This window comes from Phacochoerus africanus, chromosome 1, assembly GCF_016906955.1.
Source record: "Phacochoerus africanus isolate WHEZ1 chromosome 1, ROS_Pafr_v1, whole genome shotgun sequence".
Taxonomy (NCBI): Eukaryota; Metazoa; Chordata; class Mammalia; order Artiodactyla; family Suidae; genus Phacochoerus; species Phacochoerus africanus.
Window position 1 is genome coordinate 130,773,518 of NC_062544.1, and position 19,221 is coordinate 130,792,738.

Here is a 19,221-nt window from a genome sequence, read left to right on the forward strand (position 1 = left end):
GGGCAAATGGACCATGGTGTGATTTGCAAGAGCAAAGTATTGGAAACAACCAAATATCCATCAATAAGAACCATAAATCCATAAAAAGGATTTTTTTTTTAAAAGAACTTTTTAAAATGCTCTGTTCTACCATACAACGATCACCATATTTTATTAAGCATATAAAACAAGCTGTAAAACAGTATAAATAGTAAACTATATTTTATGTAGGAAGGATGAGAGAGCTACAAATAAATAAGTGTATAAGTGCATGTGTGTATATATACCTGGGAGTATATAAATAAAAGTAGATATGTATATTTTCTTGCATTTCCAAATAGAAACACTGTCAAAATGAACCAAACACTAATAAAGTGGTTGTATATAGGCAAATAAAGGGAATGGAGAGGGCCTAAGTTAGAAGCAAATATTGGCTTAGTATATTTTGTAATATAGCTCTCACTTTGGAATCATGTAAATTTTTATATATTCATGTGAAATTAATACAAAAGTGTATTGAGGTCAATAAAGAATGAATAGTCTTTTCAACAAACAGTGCTGGTACAACTTAATGTTTACATGCAAAAGACCTAAATATGAGAACTAAGACTATAAAACTCTTAGAAAGAAAGAAGACCTGCATGATAGTGAATTAGGTAACCGTTTCTTCTCTTCTCTTTTCTTTTTTTTTTTGCCTTTTGTCTTTTTAGGGCCACACTAGCGGCATATGGAGGTTCCCAGGCTGGGGTGGAATCGGAACTGTAGCCGTTAGCCTACACCACAGCCACAGCAATGCCAGATCCTTAACCCATTGAGCAAGGGCAGGATCCAACCCGCAACCTCATGATTCCTAGTTGGATTCATTTTCAGCTGTGCCACGATGGGAACTCCAGCTAACAGTTTCTTAAATACAATGCCCAAAGGAATAGCAACAAAAGAAAAAAACAGCTAAGTTAGACTTCATTAAAATTAAAAAACTTTAATTTTGTATCAAACAGCACTATGAAGAAAGTGAAAGAGAACCTATAGAGTGGGAGACAATATTTGCAATTCCTACATTTGACAAGGGTCTAATACGCAAAATATATAAAGAACTCCTCCAAATAAACAACAAAAAGATAATCTAAAAATGGGCAAAGGATTTAAATATTTCAATAAATTTCTCCAAAGATACATAAATAGCCAATAAGCAGATAAAAAGATTTCAACATCATTAAACACTAAGGAAATATAAATCAACATCACAATCAGATACCATTTTACATCTCTTAAAGGGCTAAAATGAAAAAAAATATATATTGGCAAGAATGTAGAGAAACTGAAACCCTTATATATTGCTGGTGGGAATGTGAGATGGTGCAGCCACTATGGAAAATTTGGTACTTCCTGAAAAGGTTAAACATAGGATTACCATATGACCCAAAGGTGTATATATAAAAGAATTTACACAGAAACTTGTAAATCAATGTTTAGAGCAGCATTATTCATAATGATCAAAAAGTATAAACACTCTTAGGTATACATCCAAAGGAAATTTGAAAAAAAACACATGCACCCAAATGTTCATAGCTGCATTATTTACAATAACCAAGATATGGAAGAACTTATGTGTCCATCAACAGAGGAATGGATAAAGAAGATGTGATATACATATACACTAGAATGTTACTCAGCCACAGAAAAGAGCTGAATTTTGCCACGTGCAACAACACGGATAAAGGGTACTATGATTAATGAAATAAGTCAGAGAAAGACAAATATTGTATAATATCTGTTATATGGGGAATCTAGAAAAATAAAACACACTAGTGAATATAACAAAAAAGAATAAGACTGACAGATTTAGAGAACAAACTAGTGATTATCACTGGAGAGAGAGAAGGTGGAAGGGGCAAGATGGGGGAGAGGATTAAGAGATACAAACTACCATTTATAAAATAAATAAATAAGCTACAAGTATATGTTGTAGGAGTTCTCACTGTGGCTCAGCAGAAACAAATCTGACTAGTATCCATGAGGACACAGGTTTGATCCCTGGCCTTGTTCAGTGGGGTTAAGGATCTGGCATTGCCATGGGCTGTGGTATAGGTAGCAGATGAGGCTGGATCTGACATTGCTGTGGCTGTGACGTAGGCCAGCAGCTATAGCTCCGATTTGACCCCTAGCCTGGGAACCTCCATATGATGCAAGTATGACCCTAAAAAAGGCAAAAAAAAAAAAAAAGGATATGTTGTACAACACAGGGACTATAGCCAGGCTTTTGTTTGTTTGTTTGTTTGTTTTTTGGCTGAGCCCACAACATGGAGAAGTTCCAGGGATAGGGATCAAACCTGCACCACAGCAGTGACCAGAACCACATAGTGACAATGCCAGGTCCTTAACTCACCAAGCCACCAGAGAACTCCTTGCCAATATTTTCTAATAACTAGAAATGGAGTAGAACCTTTAAAAATTGTGAATCACTGTTGTACACCTAAAGCCTATACAATACTATACATAACTATAACTCAATAAAAATACACAAATAAAATTTAAGTGTAAATAAACTAAATATCTATCAATTGATGATTTTATAAGACAAAGCCTGACAAATGTTGGTTTTCTTCCTTCATTTGAAGGCCATAGATTCCCACAGATGTTATGAATGAGGTCAGGAGTTATAAAGATTCTCCTGAAATCATATATAATGTTTAGCATTTATCTGCATGTGCATTTCTCTGCTAAGAAGGTCTTTAGTTTTCATAATACTCTCAAAAAACCCTGAAATTCACACAAAAAAAACAAGCAATACTGGTATAACGTAAGCATCACTTTAACAACAGTTTTTAAAAAACACAATTGATTAAGTTTGGCACGATCCAGTACTTTTAGAAAAGAACTCAATAGGATCATAAAGGAAATGCAACACATGTGCCAAGTCATAAGTTTAATTCAAACTAACTAATGGATTCTTTACTTTGCAGAAGCACAAACAAAGATTTTAAAGACTAATTTATCATCCATGGCTTACTTGAATTGCTAATGTTTCTTGCTGCTGACGGGCTTCTTCTTGGGCCTTCTCCAGTGCTGCAGAAAGTTCTTCTTTAGCTCTCATTTCACGACTCAGAGCAGCTTCCTGGGCTTCACTATCCTTTGCAGCATTGGCTTTGTGGAGATCAGTAAGTTCCCTTAAAAAAATTAAACAGATAATTTTCTATTTAAAATAATATACAGTTAACTACATGACCAACAACAAAGTTTCCTTCAGATTTACGGAATAAGGAGGAGTTTACCACACAATAAACACTGACTACAGTAAGGACTTTCTGTTGAACTTGCTTTAACTAGTTTTAAGTTCATATATAGGTAAGTTTATAAATGATCAGATAATAGAAACAGTGTTTCTTCAACAACCTGCTCTAATAACTGATGAGTTGCATATTTGTTCATTTTCTTACTTATATGCACTGTCAAGAGCAGCCTGAATACTTCGGTTCTTTTCTTCAAGTTCATTCATGTCTAATTGAAGTCGGCCAAGATCCTTCTCTTGGCGTTCTACCACAGAATTAAGTTTCTTAATATTGTCTCTGTGTTGCTTCTCAACCTCTTCTTTGCCATCAAGGACCTATATTATAAAAACGGAAAAAAAAATCACGGTAGATCATTGTATTCCAGGAATTTCAAGTGCTACAATAATGAAGAAAGATCTTAGCATTCCCTATTAAATTGCTTGAAAAATTCTCCCCAAATGATATACCTTTATAAACAATTTCAAATGTTTTATAAATCATGGTCAATTGTTCAGAGTGAAGGTAATAACAATACATACATGTAGGAAATGGTTAATATTCACCTGTTTTAAATGTTGTAACTCTTCTTCTAGCTCTTTAACTTTTTTGTTCAGCTTTGCAATAATATTTTCATTTTCTTTGTCTTTAGCTCTTAATTTCTTAATGATGTTAGAATTATGCAGCTGCTGTTTTGAAAGCTTTTCTCCTGGCAATGGCAAAAATGGCATAAATTCAAATAATAATGATTCTCTAAGAATGTGAATAGAATGTTTTATCAAACCAATGACATAAAATAATAGAACATTTTTTAAATCACAATGCTGCAGTACTCAATGTTAAACTGATTTGGACAGAAATCATCCATGAATGCTAAAATTACTAGATAGAAGGATGGTGTGGGACAGGATAATTACAGTCTTAAAAAAATCATTCTCACTTATAATGAATTACAAAGAGAAATAAAGTGCTTTCACAACAAAGAAATATGGAAATCATCATTTTAACCAAACGTTTGGTTTTGGCATCTCCGCTTCTTCTAGAGCCTGACATTATATGTCCAGTGATATGATACAGTGGAAGATGCACAATATCATGTATTATAATTCTTACTAGAAATCTCATCTGAATTTAATCTTGAAGAAAGCAACAAATTCCAGAACATGGGGCATTCAATAAGACAAGTGGACTTTACAAAATCTGTTATGTCATGAAAAAGATATTCTAGATTGGTGGAAGACTAAACAAATGAAATGACCAAATGCAATGAACAAACTTTGATTGGATCCTGGGGCATAACAAATAACCAGATAAAAGAATCATTTTTAGGCATTCGTGGCACAGTGGAAACGAATCCAACTAGGAACCATGAGGTTGCAGGTTCCATTCCTGGCCTCACTCAGTGGGTTAAGGATCTGGCATTGCCATGAGCTGTGGTGTAGGCCGCATATGTGGCTCAGATCTGGCGTTCCTGTGGCTCTGGGGTAGGCTGGCAGCTAGCTGTAGCTCTGATTCAATGCCTAGCCTGGGAACCTCCATATTGTGTGGGTGCAGCCCTAAAAAGCAAAAAAAAAAGAGTCATTTTTAGAGACAATTGAGGTAAATGATGAAATATACGCTGGAATACACTTCTGAATTACTGCTGATTTTCTTAGGTGTAATTATGATGTGCTTGTCAAGAAAAATGTAGTTGCCCTTGGGAGATGAAGACTGAAGAACTAAGGAGTGGACTACAGATTCAATGCAATTCCCAACAAAATTCCAGTGGCATTTTTCACAAACATAGAAAAAATTACCCTAAGATTCATATGGAACCACAAAGACCTCAAATAGAAAAAGTAATTCTGAGCAAGAAAAAAGGCACAGGTATTATATTTTCTAATTTCAAAACATATTACAAAGCTATAGTAATCAAAAAAGTATGGTACTAGCATATAGACCAGACACATAGAGTAATGGAACAAAGTAGAGAGCCTAGAAAAAATCCACACTTTTACAAGGATTTTGTGTGCCAAAAATACACACTGGGAAAAGGATAGTCTCATCAATAAATAGTACCCTCTCACAATCCAAATACCATAAACAACTCAAAATAGATTAAAGAATTAAACATAAGACAAGAAACTGTAAAACTACTAGAAGAAAACATAGGGGAAAAGCTTTGGGCATTAGTCTTGGGAATAAGTTTTTGGACATGATCCCAAAACAAGGGCTACAAAAGCAAAAAAAGACATGTGAAATTGCATCAAACTAAAAAACTACCACACAAGCAAAGGAAACAAGACCCTGAAGAGATAATCTGCAGAATGGAAGAAAATATCTGCAAACCATACATCTAATAAGGGATTAATATCTAAAACATATATAACTCACAGAAGTCAACAGAAAAAAACCTAATCAGCCAATTCTGAAAACAGGCTAAAGGCATGAATAGACATTTCTCAAAGAAAGACATACAAATGGTTGCAGGTTTATGAAAAGGTGCTAAACATCACCAGTCATCAGGGAAATGCAAATCAAAACTACAATGAGAGGTCACTTCACACCTGTTGGGACAGCCATTATCAAAATGACAAAAGATAAATACTGGAAAGGATATAAAGAAAAGACAACCCTGTGTACAAGTGGTGGCCATGTAAATCAGTCCAGCCACTACAGAAAACAGTATGAAGATTCCTCAGAAAATTAAAAATATAGCTACCACATGATCCAGAAATCTCACTCCTGAGTATATATCCAAAAGAAATGAAATCAGTATCACTAAGAGATATCTGTACCACCTTTAATTATGATAGCCCAGATATGGAAACAACCCAAGTTTATGTCAACAGATAAATGGATAAAGAAATGTGATACTGATAGATCATTAGAGATATACAAAGAGATATAAATAAAATATTTATTTAGCTTAAAAAAAAAAGTTTTGCCCACTTGTGAAAACATGGATGAACCTAGAGGAAGAAGTAAACCAGACACAGATATAGCATGATCTCACTTATATGTGGAATATTAAACAGTTGCATTTGTAGGAGTTCCTGTTGAAGCTCAGTGGGCTAAGGATCCAGCATTGTCTCTGGCAGTGCAGGTTCGATCCCTGGACTGGCACTGTGGATTAAGGACCCAGCATTGCCGCAGCTGTGGTGTTGCAGCTATGCTTCGACTTGATACCCAGCCTGGGAAATTCTATATGCCATGGGTGTGGCCAAAAAAAAAAAAGTTGCATTTGTAGAAAAAGAAAACAGAAAGGCAGTTCTCAAGGGCTAGAGGGTGAAATGGGGAGATGGTCAACGGGTAGGAAGTTTCAACTATGCAAGATGATTAAGTTCAAGAGATCTAATAGATGGCATGGTGACTAAAATTACTAATACTGAATTATACACTTGTAATTTGCTAAGAAGAGTAGATCTTCAGTGTTTTCATCACACACAAAAAAACAGTAACCACATGAAGTGAGGAATGCATTAATCAACTTGATTATGGTAATCACTTCACAACATATAGTATATAAAAAATCACACTGTACACCTTAAACATACACACCTTTATTCATCAATTATACCTCAATAAAGCTGGGTTAAAAAAAAGAAATTAGGAGTAGAAGTATACAATATGTATTACCTATTTTCAAATGATTTGGCAAATGGGTAATATATGCATGTGCAAAAAGATATGGAGGGGGTATAGCTAGACGTTAACAGTTGATGAATCTAGGTAATGAGGTAATCAGTTACCCATTTTAGTGTACTTTCAGCTTTGAGACTTTCAGCTCTGAGTTTAAAAATAAATTCTGGGGTAAATAGAAACAGTATGTGAATATACCCATATGCAATCATTCTATTTCTTCTATAAAAAAAATTCATTAAGCAAAAGAAATCAGCACACCCTGATTAAATTACTAAATTCCAATATAGAGAAATTTGATATTAATATTCTTAATAATTTTTGAAAATTATGAAACCATGCACATACCCTTCCCCTCGGTCTCTAATGTTGTACACAAGACAGCAACTGACTGTAGGATGTCTTCAATATAATTATGCATTTTATCAATTCTTCCTTCATTCTATGTTGGGGCTTACTTTGTTTTTTCATTATCTATGTACCTATATTTCCCTCTTATCAAACTATAAGATCCTAAAGGACAGGGAGTGTGTCATATTAATTGCTGTATCAGGAGTTCCCGTCGTGGTTCAGTGGTTAACAGATCTGACTAGGAACCATGAGGTTGTGGGTTCGATCCCTGGCCTCAATCAGTAGGTTAAGGATCTGGCATTGCAGTGAGCTGTGGTGTAGGTCGCAGATGCATCTCAGATCTGGCATTGCTGTGGCTGTGGCACAGGCCTACGGCTACAGCTCCAATTAGACCCCTAGCCTGGGAACCTCCATATGCCACAGGGCGGCCCTCAAAAGACAAAAGACAAAAGAAAAAATTGCTGTATCAAACATAATATTTTATACATTAACTGGTAAATGCTAGCTGTATAAATCTTCTTTTTTTTTACTTTTTAGGGTCACTCTTGTGGCACATGGAAGTTCCCAGGCTAGGAGTCAAACCAAAGCTACACCTGCCAGCCTACATCACAGCTACAGCAATGTGGGATCTGAGCCATGTCTACGACCTACACCACAGCTCACAGCAACACCGGATCCTTAACCCACTGAGCAAGGCCAGGGATCCAACCTGCATCCTCATCATTCCTAGTCAGGTTCATTAACCACTGAGCCATGGAGGGAACTCCAAAACTAACTTTTTCAAAAGGGATTTTGTTTCCAATTGTTCTCAAAAATTCTAGAACTTCAATTACATCTTAGAAATAAATGTGTAACATTAGAATAAAACAAATTATAGTTAATCCACATATACTTTAGTACAGCCATTAATAATGGTATCAAAGCATTTAATGGCATAGAGAAATGTAAAGAAGACTACAAATTATATATATAATCTTAATTATGTTTAAAAATGTATTAAGGGACTAGAAAAAATTAACAGTTCCTTATAAAATTGGATTATGATCTATTCTTCCTTTCTTCATATACTTTCTATAAGTTCAACATTTTCCACCAGTAGCAAGCATTATTTACTTTTACTTTTATTTTTATTTTTACAGCGATACCTGCAGCATATGGTTAGAGGCTAGAATTGGAGATGCAGCTGAGACCTACACCACAACACCGGATCTAAGCTGCATCTGCAACCTATGCTGCACCTTGCAGCAACACCTGATCCTTAACTCACAGAGTGAGGCCAGGGATTGAACTTGCATGCTCACAGAGACAACATTGGTTCCTTAACCTTCCAAGCCACAACATGAACTCTGGAAGCATTATTCTTTTAACTAAATAAACTTTAAAATAGAAAAAGAAAAATTCACTTAACTATCTTTTCCAAAATTTCTTTCTTTCCTATGATATTATGGAGAGAAATTAATTCGATGTTCAATTAGAATGTTTTCTCTCATGAAAAACCTTTAATTTCCATAAATCTGCTAATTAAAACCTTTTCATATACAAAGTACCTAACAACTGAAAAATTAAAACATGAATATAAGAAAAAATTCACTAACAAACACCAGAACAATACAATAATATTATACAGTGCCTGAGCTAGAGATTCAGATACTACATAAACTCTGGAATTATAACCTTTAAATACCTTGGTTTAAATGTGGGCTCTAAAACCTGTTACATGCTTTCTTAGGGAAGCACAAAATTCCATTTCTCAGGGAGTTATTTTCTACCCTCTAGAAACAAAAAGCTACACACACACATCTCTACCCCTCTACAACCTTGCTGGGCCCCATTCTTCCATATATTGTCGCCTACGATTTCTGAGGTTTAAGTCCAAGACTTTCTTGTTTTCAAAACTTTTTTTTTATTATGAAGCAGCAGCTAGTCACATGGCAAGTATCTTTCCTATACTCAAAACATTTTTCATAACTAACTAAATACTTTACGCACCTTCTTCCATTAACCCTCGGATCTGCTCATCTTTCTCTTTCAAAAGGTCTGATGTTTCACTACTATTTAATCTAGTAGCAAGTTCTTCTTTCATACTTTTGATTTCCTGATTAAAAAAGAAAGAATTGATTATCATAAAGAATTACTCTCATTCTGGGCATATTTTTCAATTTTTTTTCCATATCCAAATAATCCCATTTTCTACAAGCATCTGTAACTTTTGTTCTATTAACATGACTTTCTATTACATTGGTTAATTAAGAGTAAGTGAACAGCTTTGAAAATGACACAGAAAACTTGAATTCAGATAGAAACAGCTTTTAACATGGAAAATGTAAATGAGAGTAATTTAATTTTCAATGACTTTTCTGAGTATCTCTACACACATTTTCTATAGGTTAAGCATTATTTTTGGAACATTCAAATAGTATGTCTCCATTTTTAACTGTATTTCTTTTTCTCATTGGAAACTCACCACACATAGTAGTATGTTATGAAATAAGAGGAAAAACATAATTTCAAAAGCTTCAATCTACTTTAATAAAGCAGAGATTCAGCAGAAACATGTTAAGACATTTAATCTTTCAAAACTACAATGGTAAGTACAGTGATATGAAAAGTGTTCTATGATTTAAAATTTAGTTTTTACGATGCTCTGAAACTAAACAGTAGCTAAAATCAACTAAAATTTATTAGGTATTTAAACCATGCTTTGTATCCATTATCATTTAATCCTTACAACAATCCTATGAGGGAGGCACCTGTATTATTCAACTACACAAATAACAAAGTTAAGACTAAGAAAGCCTGAGTGAACTTAGAAGGTCAGAGCTATAAAGTGTAGAATAATAATGTGAACTCAGTTCTGTGAATCCCTAAAGCCCATGCTCTAAACCAGCCACAACATTTCTTTCCATTTCCAACTGTCAAAATTCCATCCACCAAGGTCCAGGGAGAATGTCATATCTCCCATGAAACCTTCAATTCCTCTTATCAGAACTCATCCTCTATGATACTATTTCAAAGAGCTTATTCATCTCCATGTATAACTTACTTCATTCTGCCTACTACCATATATTTGTTGGCATTTATCTGTCTTCCAACATCCTAGGCAAACTCTTCACTTAAGGTAATTAAATGCTTTAAATTTCCTATGGACCTAAGCAGGGGTTCATATGTCAGTACACAAAAAAATGTGTTAAAACCTAGGATCCAAGTTTTTTTCCACCTGTAATTAATGGTTTAGATCTACTTTAGATCCACAATTCAAAGTGCATAATAGGAGTTCCCATTGTGGCTCAGCAGAAATGAACCTGATTAGGACCCATGAGAATGCGGGTTTGATCCCTGTCCCTCTTTAGTGGGTTAAGGATCCAAGATTGCCATGAGCTGTGGTGTAGGTCGCAGATGCAGCTCAGATCCCAAGTGGCTGTGGCTATGGCTTTGGCTGTGGTGTAGGCCAGTAGCTGCAGCTCCAATTCAACCCTTAGCCTGTGAATATCCATATGCCTCAGTTGAGGACTTAAAAAGCAAAGTGCATCACAGAAGACAAAATTACTTAATATCTATTTTCTTTATTGTATTCAGATGGAATAGAGCAAGAACAAGAAGTTGGTTAGATAATCTCAGGTTATTTTTAGCATCTGAAATGATACTAATTAAAGCAAGCAGAAAGAAGTATATTATATCTTTTTGATAAGAGTATACACAGAAAAATTATAAATATTAACATTAACATTTGTCAAGAAGGGGGAAAACAACCTCAGAAGGGCAAATACTGAGAAATGATATTATTAATAGTTGGGATATTAGCAATAATTACTAACTATAATTGCTTACCAATTTCTGAAATAGCTAACTCTTCCAAATTATAAGAATTAGAATAATGGTTCCCAATCAGAAGCAATTTTGCTCCCAAGGGGACATTTAGCAATGTCTGACAACATTTTCAATTACCATATCTGAGGAGGGGATTGGGACAGGCAGGAGAGGGTGACACTGGCATTCTTGTACGTAGGGAGCCAAGGATGCTAGTAAATAACCACAATGTCCATGATAGTTCCAAACAACATAAAATTATTCAGCCCAAAATGTCAATAGTGCTGAGATTGAGATTTCCTATATTAGAATAAATCAATATAATTAATATAAGTGATTATATTCAGTATCACTAATCATTAGAAATTTTTATTTTAAAATTACTTTGACTTGAAGGATTGGGACAGGCAGGAAAGGGTGTGTACATACATGTGTATGTGTATGTGTGTATAGATGTGATGGAAGGGAAAATAACAAGTGAGAGTAATGATTAAAAATTATATAGTACAATTAGATTTGTTATTTTGACAGAATTATCATTTACAAAAATTGTTCTAAAGATCCTTGCTATATATCTTGAAAGGATTTAAACACAAATTATACAAATATTTGCTTAGTTTTTTTTTAAGAATCAAAAATCTGTAATTCTAAAGGTACTGAAAAACCTAAAATCTAAGTATTAATATACTATATGGTATCCTTTTAATCTTAATTTTTTCCCCAATACCAAAATATTATTTAATGCATTCCTTAAAAATCTATGTTTCTGTAAAGTTTAATTAACATTATTTTAAACTTCCATTACCTTTTTAGCAGCATCTCTCTCTTTGCAGGCTAGCTGAACTTTCTTTTCTGCTTCTGCAATTCTTTGAGTAAACTCATCTTTCAAGGAAGAAATGCTGCTGCTTTCTTCTTTCACTCTGAACATTTCACTAAATTTAAAATGATACTGAGACTGAAAATACTTATTTATATATTCCAACATTAATGAGTTCAGTTTTCAAAAGGAAAATAACATTCTCTGCAACATACACCTTACTAAAATAAACTAATTTTAAGTCTATTAACTTTTAAGAGAAATATTATCCTGCTTAATTTATTTTAAAATACCTCAAAGAAAATCCATTAGAAATTGAAAATGTCACCAATATTTGATATGTAAAAATAAGAAAAAGGTAAATAAAATTTTTCATTTTTTAATCTATTGTATCACGTTTTACTAATCACTTCCTTAAAGCAAACCAATATTCAGTATTTTTTAAACTGTAATCTCATAGCTTTTTTTAAAAAAAACATACTTTAAATCTCTAATATTAAAAGATTATTAATAGTAAAGGGGGAGAAGATTTTTGGTCTTGCAAAACACCTTTCTTCAGTGCCAAAAGTAACGGAGTAAGATAATTTGAAGAGAAAAGTAATGTCTAAGGGTAGAACTGAAATGTTATTCAATTTTCAATAAACAAATTAAATTATAAAATACTTTAATTATAAAATATCTTAAATGACAACCAAGTGTATGGGCCACCACAAAATGTGTAAAATTACTCACATGTGTACAGTACTTACTCTTTCAGATTATCATAAGCTTCTTCTAGAAGTGCTTTTTCTTTACTAAGAGATAATAACTGAGCTTCCCTTTTATCCAGTTTCTCATTCAGAAATTCAACTGTCTGGATAAGGAGATATACAAAGTCCACATTTAACTTTAAAAGACCATTTTTACATGAAAAGTTATAAAAAGATAACCTAATCACTATAATAAAATAAAACAGCATTATCTCACAAAAAGAATTAAACACAAAACTAAGAACACAGTAGACACAGATCAACAAGAACTCACACAGTGAGTAGGAGAGTATAAATTAGAATTATGGGAGTTCCTATTGTGGTGCAGCAATAATGAACCTAACCAGTACTCATGAGGACACAGGTTTGATCCCTGGCCTCACTCAGTGGGTTAAGGATCTGGCATTGCCATGAGCTGTGGTATACGTTGAAGAAGGGACTTCGATGCCACGTTGTTGCAGCGGTGGTGTAGGCTGGCAGCAGTAGCTGTGATTTGACCCCTAGCTGAGAACTTCCATGTGTCCCGGGCATGGCCCTAAAAAAAAAGACAATTAAGGAGTTCCTGCCATGGCCCAGTGGAAACAAAACTGACTAGGAACCATGAGGCTGCAGGTTTGATCCCTGGCCTCATTCAGTGGGTTAAGGAGCCAGCATTGCCGTGAGCCGTGGTGTAGGTCACAGATGCAGCTCAGATCTGATGTCGCTGCAGCTGTGGTGTAGGCCAGTAGCTGTAGCTCCAATTCAACCCCTAGCCTGGGAACCTCCATATGCGGTGGGCACGGCCCTAAAAAGCAAAAACAAACAAATAAACAAACAAAAAGACAATTTAAAAAGTAAATAAAAGTAAAAATAATTTTTAGGAGTTCCCATCGTGTCACAGTGGAAACGAATCCAATTAGGAACCATGAAGTTGCGGGTTTGATCACTGGCCTTGCTCAGTGGGTTAAGGATCTGGTGTTGCTGTGGCTGTAGTGTAGGTCAAAGACACAGCTCGGATCCCACATTGTTGTGGCTGTGGCATAGGCCAGCAGCTGTAGTTCTGATTCCACCCCTAGCTTGGGAACCTCCATGTACCAGGAATGCGGCCCTAAAAAAAAGAAAAAAGAAGGAAAGAAAAAAAAAAGAGTCCTTTCCAAATAAAAAATTAATAGAATTAATAAATATAACAAAAGAGAATTTTAAGGTGATATGGACTCAACAGAAAGGCCTAAGATGAAAAGTTTTTTATGCTTAGTTAAATAAATGAAGTGAAATATCAACTCGTGCTACCACTGTTGCCCTGGAGAATTTTCAAAATAATTTAGTATCAATAATTCTTCAACTTTAAGGTTCTTAACACCACACTTAAATGGCAAAATGCCCATCTTTATTAACTGGTTCAAATAAATCATTAGGCATCACAGAATATTAAAAATAAACCAGTTATAATAAAAAAAATAAACACTATATTTAAAAATTAAACTAGTGATTTAATGTCTGAAAAAAATATTTAAAAATCTCCTTTCACTTCCTGGAGTTACCTTGCATACATCTTCCTTTTCAGAAAGTGCTTCTGGCTGACTTTCAGGAGCTTCACACAACTCAGCCACCTTGTCTGAGACAGTATGTCCTTCATTTATTGGTGTAGAAGAAACCAAGCTATCTGGCTGTTCACAATTAACAGGAGTTGCACTTCGTCCACTTTCTTCCATTTCTGTTTCCTCAGTGGGCATAATTAATGCTTCCTTTACTTCTTCTTCAGATTTTCCTTCAACAGATTCAACTATTTTAGTCTTTGGAGTTGAAGGATTAAGTATAATAGGTGCTAAAGCATATCCCTTGCCTGACAGTTCATCATCTGAATTGATTTCGCTTACACTACGGCTATCTAATGACTGTACACTAAATGAGTCTATTCTTTCAAAAGCATCAGAAGAGCAGCCACTCTCAGTGAGTTTTTGGAAATCATCTAAACGATTATATTCAGGACAAGCAGATGCTGAGAGAAGCTGAAAGGATGTCTGCATCAAGTGCAGACTTGATTTTGCATCTGTAGTCTCTTGTCTCGAACTTGCTGAGCTCTCACTTATTACACTTTCATGATCTAAAACTTCAATATCACTAGTGGTAGAAGTACCCGATGAGAAGGTACTAACAGGAGGAGAAGGTGTATTGCTCTGTCTGTCTTCATGTTTTTGTTCCTTAGGTTCCAGGGCCAAATCCTTTGTTTCTGCTGTGAGAGGCTGTGTAGATACATTTGAAACATTTTCCCTAGTTGTCTTTACATTAATTACACTTTCAGATACTTTCAAACTCACAGTTGACACCTTTGTATCAGATTCCTTATTAACAGTTTCTTCATGCTTGCCTTCAGCTGTAGGTGGCAGAGTACCTACTGCCAGAGTTTCCTCTTGTACACATGGAGCAGAATCTTTTACTTTTGACTCAGTTGTTTCAGCTGTTCTTGACTGTTCAGTGTCCAAGGACTCCTGTAAGGTGCTTTTCACTTCTTCTTCTGGTCGCTGTGATTTAGCTGGTGGTTTTGATACCACAGGACTCTTCTGAATGGTCTGGACATCGTTGGGAGAAAGAAAGGCACTGAAGAAATTTTCAGACTCATCTACCACAGTTCTCCGAACTGGCTTTGTAATTGCTTTAGGAGAGGCTACAGGTTGACTCTGAGGTTCAGTGTTTGATTTTAACCCCCAGGTTGAAGTATCCCATCCTCCACTGACAGGAGGACTTATTCCTTTGACAAAAAAAAAAAGAAAGAAAAATTATATACATATATATTACATTTATATTACAATCATTATTATAAGTCAACATAAATATGTTTTCAAAAAACCTACAGAAAGAACCTGTAATTTGTACATGTTTAAATTCCTTGCCTACTACATAAGTAATTAGTTCATAGGTTAACTTCAGGCCTTAAAGAGGAAAACTGGTGTGGATCTGCCCAAGAGGAACTAGGAGCAAAAATGAAAAACTAGACAGGAGAGGCCTACCTGAACCAAGTATGCTATTTCTGACTATGACAAATCCATAAAGTAATGGTATATGTTAATAATCCATGTAAGTTCAAAACACATATGATGTACCTCAGAATAATAAGCAATGTCTTCACTTACAGGTCATGTGTTATCATGGCAAACAGAACCTACCTTCTATTCAGTTCGTTCCTTTTTTATTTTATTCTTGTAATATCAATGCTAAAACATAGTGAACGCTAGACAGATGGCAACACTCGAAAAATGAACCCAAAATACTAGTGACAAATGTCCTTTTCCAAAGATCAAAATAAATTGATGGGAACAGTAACTTCTAAGGAGAAATTCATTTTCAGCCACTTAATGACAAGCTCATTCTCCTAGTCCCACTCTCCAAATCCACTCTCTAAGAAAGTTTTGTTCTCTTGCTAAATTCCAAATTATGTTAGCAATCAGTAAAAGGTCATATGAATTTCAGAAATATGTATTTTTTTAGAATTATTGCTTTTTGATAAAGATGATAGTTTACACTAGGATTTAAAAAAAAAACGGGAGAAAAAAATCTTCTGGACAAAAAAAGGTAATTGCATTAATCATACAAATAATATGTTACTGAAAAACTCGATGATAAACAAAAACGGCATATTTGCTAAAATATTTAAAGTATTTCTTTAAAAAATATCTTTCATTTCTGGAGTTCCCGTCATGGCTCAGTGGTTAACGAATCCGACTAAGAACCATGAGGTTGTGGGTTCCATCCCTGGCCTTGCTCAGTGGGTTAAGGATCCGGCATTGCTGTGAGCTGTGGTGTAGGTCACAGACGCGGCTAGGATCCCGCGTTGTTGTGGCTCTGGCGTAGGCAGGTGGCTACAGCTTCCATTGGACCCCTAGCCTGGGAACTTCCATATGCCCCGGGAGCGGCCCAAGAAATGGCAAAAAGACACACACACACACACAAAATTTCTTTCATTTCTAAATTCAAAAGTAGCTGAGCAGAATTATCACAAACCCTGAACAATTAGAAGCTGGTGGGCAGAGCACAAGCACCTAAAACCTCTAAAAACTATCGAGCCCTATATAAAAGTCTATCCTTTACGATGACCTCGGAAGTATGTGCAACACTTTAATTTGAGGACATAGATTTATATATCCATCTGTTCAGTATATTAGAACAGTGAAAAAAGAAAAGCAAAATTAAAGACACAAAAGAAAGGAATCAACAAGATTAAATCTGATTAGTTTATTAGTTTCATCTCAACGAATGACATGAGTGTCAAATTTGCCGCTTAGAGAAAAGTCATCTATAAACTGCAGGGTTATGTGATATCCACTTGAATTACTCCATCCTGAAGACTGGTCAACTTTGAGTAATGGCGATGTAAGTCGTGATCGATAAATACAGCATTTTACTAAAATTTGAATCTATTCTAGATAACCTATTTTTAAAAAATGAACTACAGATCAGGATTCAAAGCACAGGTTTCATAAAAGGTTGTAACCTTATATTTACAACTTATACTCTGTCTCCTTTAAAGTTTAGTAATTCAAAATGTGAAGTAGCCTGGGGAAGGGGGGGAGGGAGGAAGAAGTTGAGCTACTCCAACAAGGTCCAATCCATCTCATAAAAAGTCATAGGATTTACACACATGAGCCAAAATGTCTTAAAATAAGATACCCTAAATTTAGGTACTGAGTTTTCAACGATATGAAATGAAAAACGAACCAGAAAGGAGTAGAAAAACATTCTTCTTCCCAGAGGTCCACACCCCCAAAGTTAGGCCAATCTTTACCCCACACAGCAAAATGCTAAAACACAGCAAAACACAGCAAAGTGTTTCTTAGGCTTGGAGTCCAGAAAGATGAAGCCAAAGGGCTCTTACAAAGAGAGACAGGGCTATAGGAACTACAATGCGGTACAACCCAAAATCGCGGGCCGCGTCCCAACGATCCTCCCTCCAGCGGAGCGGCCTGGAGGAAGGGGCCGCGCCATCTCAGCCTGCTGTCCCTTACTGTCCCACACGGAGGGCAGTCAGCCATAGCAGAACACAGTACGCGCTTTCAAGCGCGCAGTGCTCACGAAGTGTTCGTGACTGTCTTTCCCAGCCCTGTGGACAGATTCCCACGTCGGCTCCAACCGCGTCCCGAGAACGTAGCGGATTTAGTTTCCCGGGGGCCGCGAGGCCAAGACCACCGATGCCGGCCCCTGTCAGTGCCCACAACCGGAATCACAGACAAGGAGGGCCCCGGGGGTTGGGTCTTCCCTGAGGAAAACGGCGAAGATCCACCTGAGAGGCAAAAGCGGTGTTGGGCTGGGGGCAGTGATGTGGTCGGAGGTCCGTCGCTCAACGAGTCAGGAGCCCCCACCCCCGGTTCACCTGTTGGCCTCAGAAAAGACGCCCGCGGGAAGGCAGGAACGCCCTGCTCCCGCTCTTACCCGGCTCTCCGTACGGAATGGTCTCGGCCCAGGCGCTCGGTTCCTCTTCCTGGATGTCCAAGACCCTGTCGATGGACTTCTGGGCCTGAGACAGGGCCTGCTTGGCGAAGCTGGACAGCTGGGAGGCATTGAACCAGCTCATCTCCCCTCTTCAGCCAGCGGCGGCAGCGGCGCCAGCACCGAGCGGGAAGGCAGACGAACGCAGGCTCCGGGCAGAGCGCACGGAGAGCCTCGCCCCCTTCTCCGCTCCGCAAGCCTTGTCACCAGGATGCCATAACCCGGATCGGCCCCCGGGAGCCGGGGATGTTTCCCTTAGTGCTTCCAGCACAGCTGAGACGAAAGGCTCGGACTGCGCAGGCGTCGGCTGCTTCCACGTACACAACTAGTAGGTCCGGGAGCCCAGTGTTCCGTCGATACACGGAAGAACCCGAAAGGGACGTGACGTCACTTCCGGGAGCCTAGGCTTGCCACTAGTTACCGAGGAACAAGGAACGAGGAACGTGGAACGCTTTCTGTTGAAACTAATTACAGGAGTAGAGCAGAAATTCTCAGTCACCGAAGAAATTTGTGGCTACCATCAGGGATAGGTTTCTCCAGGAGAAACATGTGAGTTTTTTGTGGGTTCCTTCCTGGAAAAGAGCTCTAGTATTACGAGATACCGCCTTGCTAAAGTAATTGCAAAGGTTAAGTTTGGGTCCCGCATTTCTCTCAGCGCTTAGTCTCAAATATTTAATAAATTGTCTCAACTTGGCCTTAAGGAGGAACGCTGGGTTTGAGTCTGTGTCAAAATTGTTGGACCTAAGGAGGAACCTTGGGTATGAGTTTGTAGAAAAGACCTGAACCACCGCACCTGATGGAAGCGAGTAAAAAGCCGTCTTCCACAGCGAGTAACAAGTTAGACCAAGCGTACAGAAGGCACAATTTTCCCCTAACGAAACAGGTTCAGTTTTCGCCCCAGTGAAAATAAACCTGGGAAGCATTAAAACTGTTACTCTTAATGTGTATGTACCTATTATTTAAAATACTTGTTATTTGCATGCACTCTTCAAACAAATCAAATTGGTGGCCTTCCTAATCTAGTCAGCAGCTGTTTTGTTTGCGCAGACCACCCCCCAGTGTTAAAGATAAAATTCTACCAACATTTAAAAGCCAGATTCCATTCAAAAATCCAGATTCCCAACTGATTGTACAAATGTGGGTACCGACATGCAACCGCCAGATGGAGCAG

The 19,221-nt window shown here is 36.8% G+C and overlaps 1 protein-coding gene across 2 annotated transcripts in view; it reads right to left on the minus strand.

Annotated features, from left to right (window-relative positions):
* The window catches only part of TMF1 (TATA element modulatory factor 1), a 31,467-nt gene extending 13,040 nt beyond the window's left edge, over positions 1-18,427 (minus strand). Inside the window, exons 1-8 of one of the 2 annotated variants that reach the window (XM_047779022.1) lie at positions 17,994-18,417; positions 14,111-15,318; positions 12,591-12,694; positions 11,830-11,956; positions 9,207-9,312; positions 3,812-3,954; positions 3,417-3,583; positions 2,990-3,146 (exon numbers count right to left, since the gene is read on the minus strand). In XM_047779022.1, coding sequence (XP_047634978.1) covers positions 2,990-3,146; positions 3,417-3,583; positions 3,812-3,954; positions 9,207-9,312; positions 11,830-11,956; positions 12,591-12,694; positions 14,111-15,318; positions 17,994-18,135 — 2,154 coding nt within the window. In that variant the 5' untranslated portion in view covers positions 18,136-18,417. Of the gene's footprint in view, positions 1-2,989; positions 3,147-3,416; positions 3,584-3,811; positions 3,955-9,206; positions 9,313-11,829; positions 11,957-12,590; positions 12,695-14,110; positions 15,319-17,993 lie in introns of both variants that reach the window. The other variant, XM_047779030.1, reaches the window with a different exon arrangement.
* Positions 18,428-19,221: the final 794 nt, after the last annotated feature.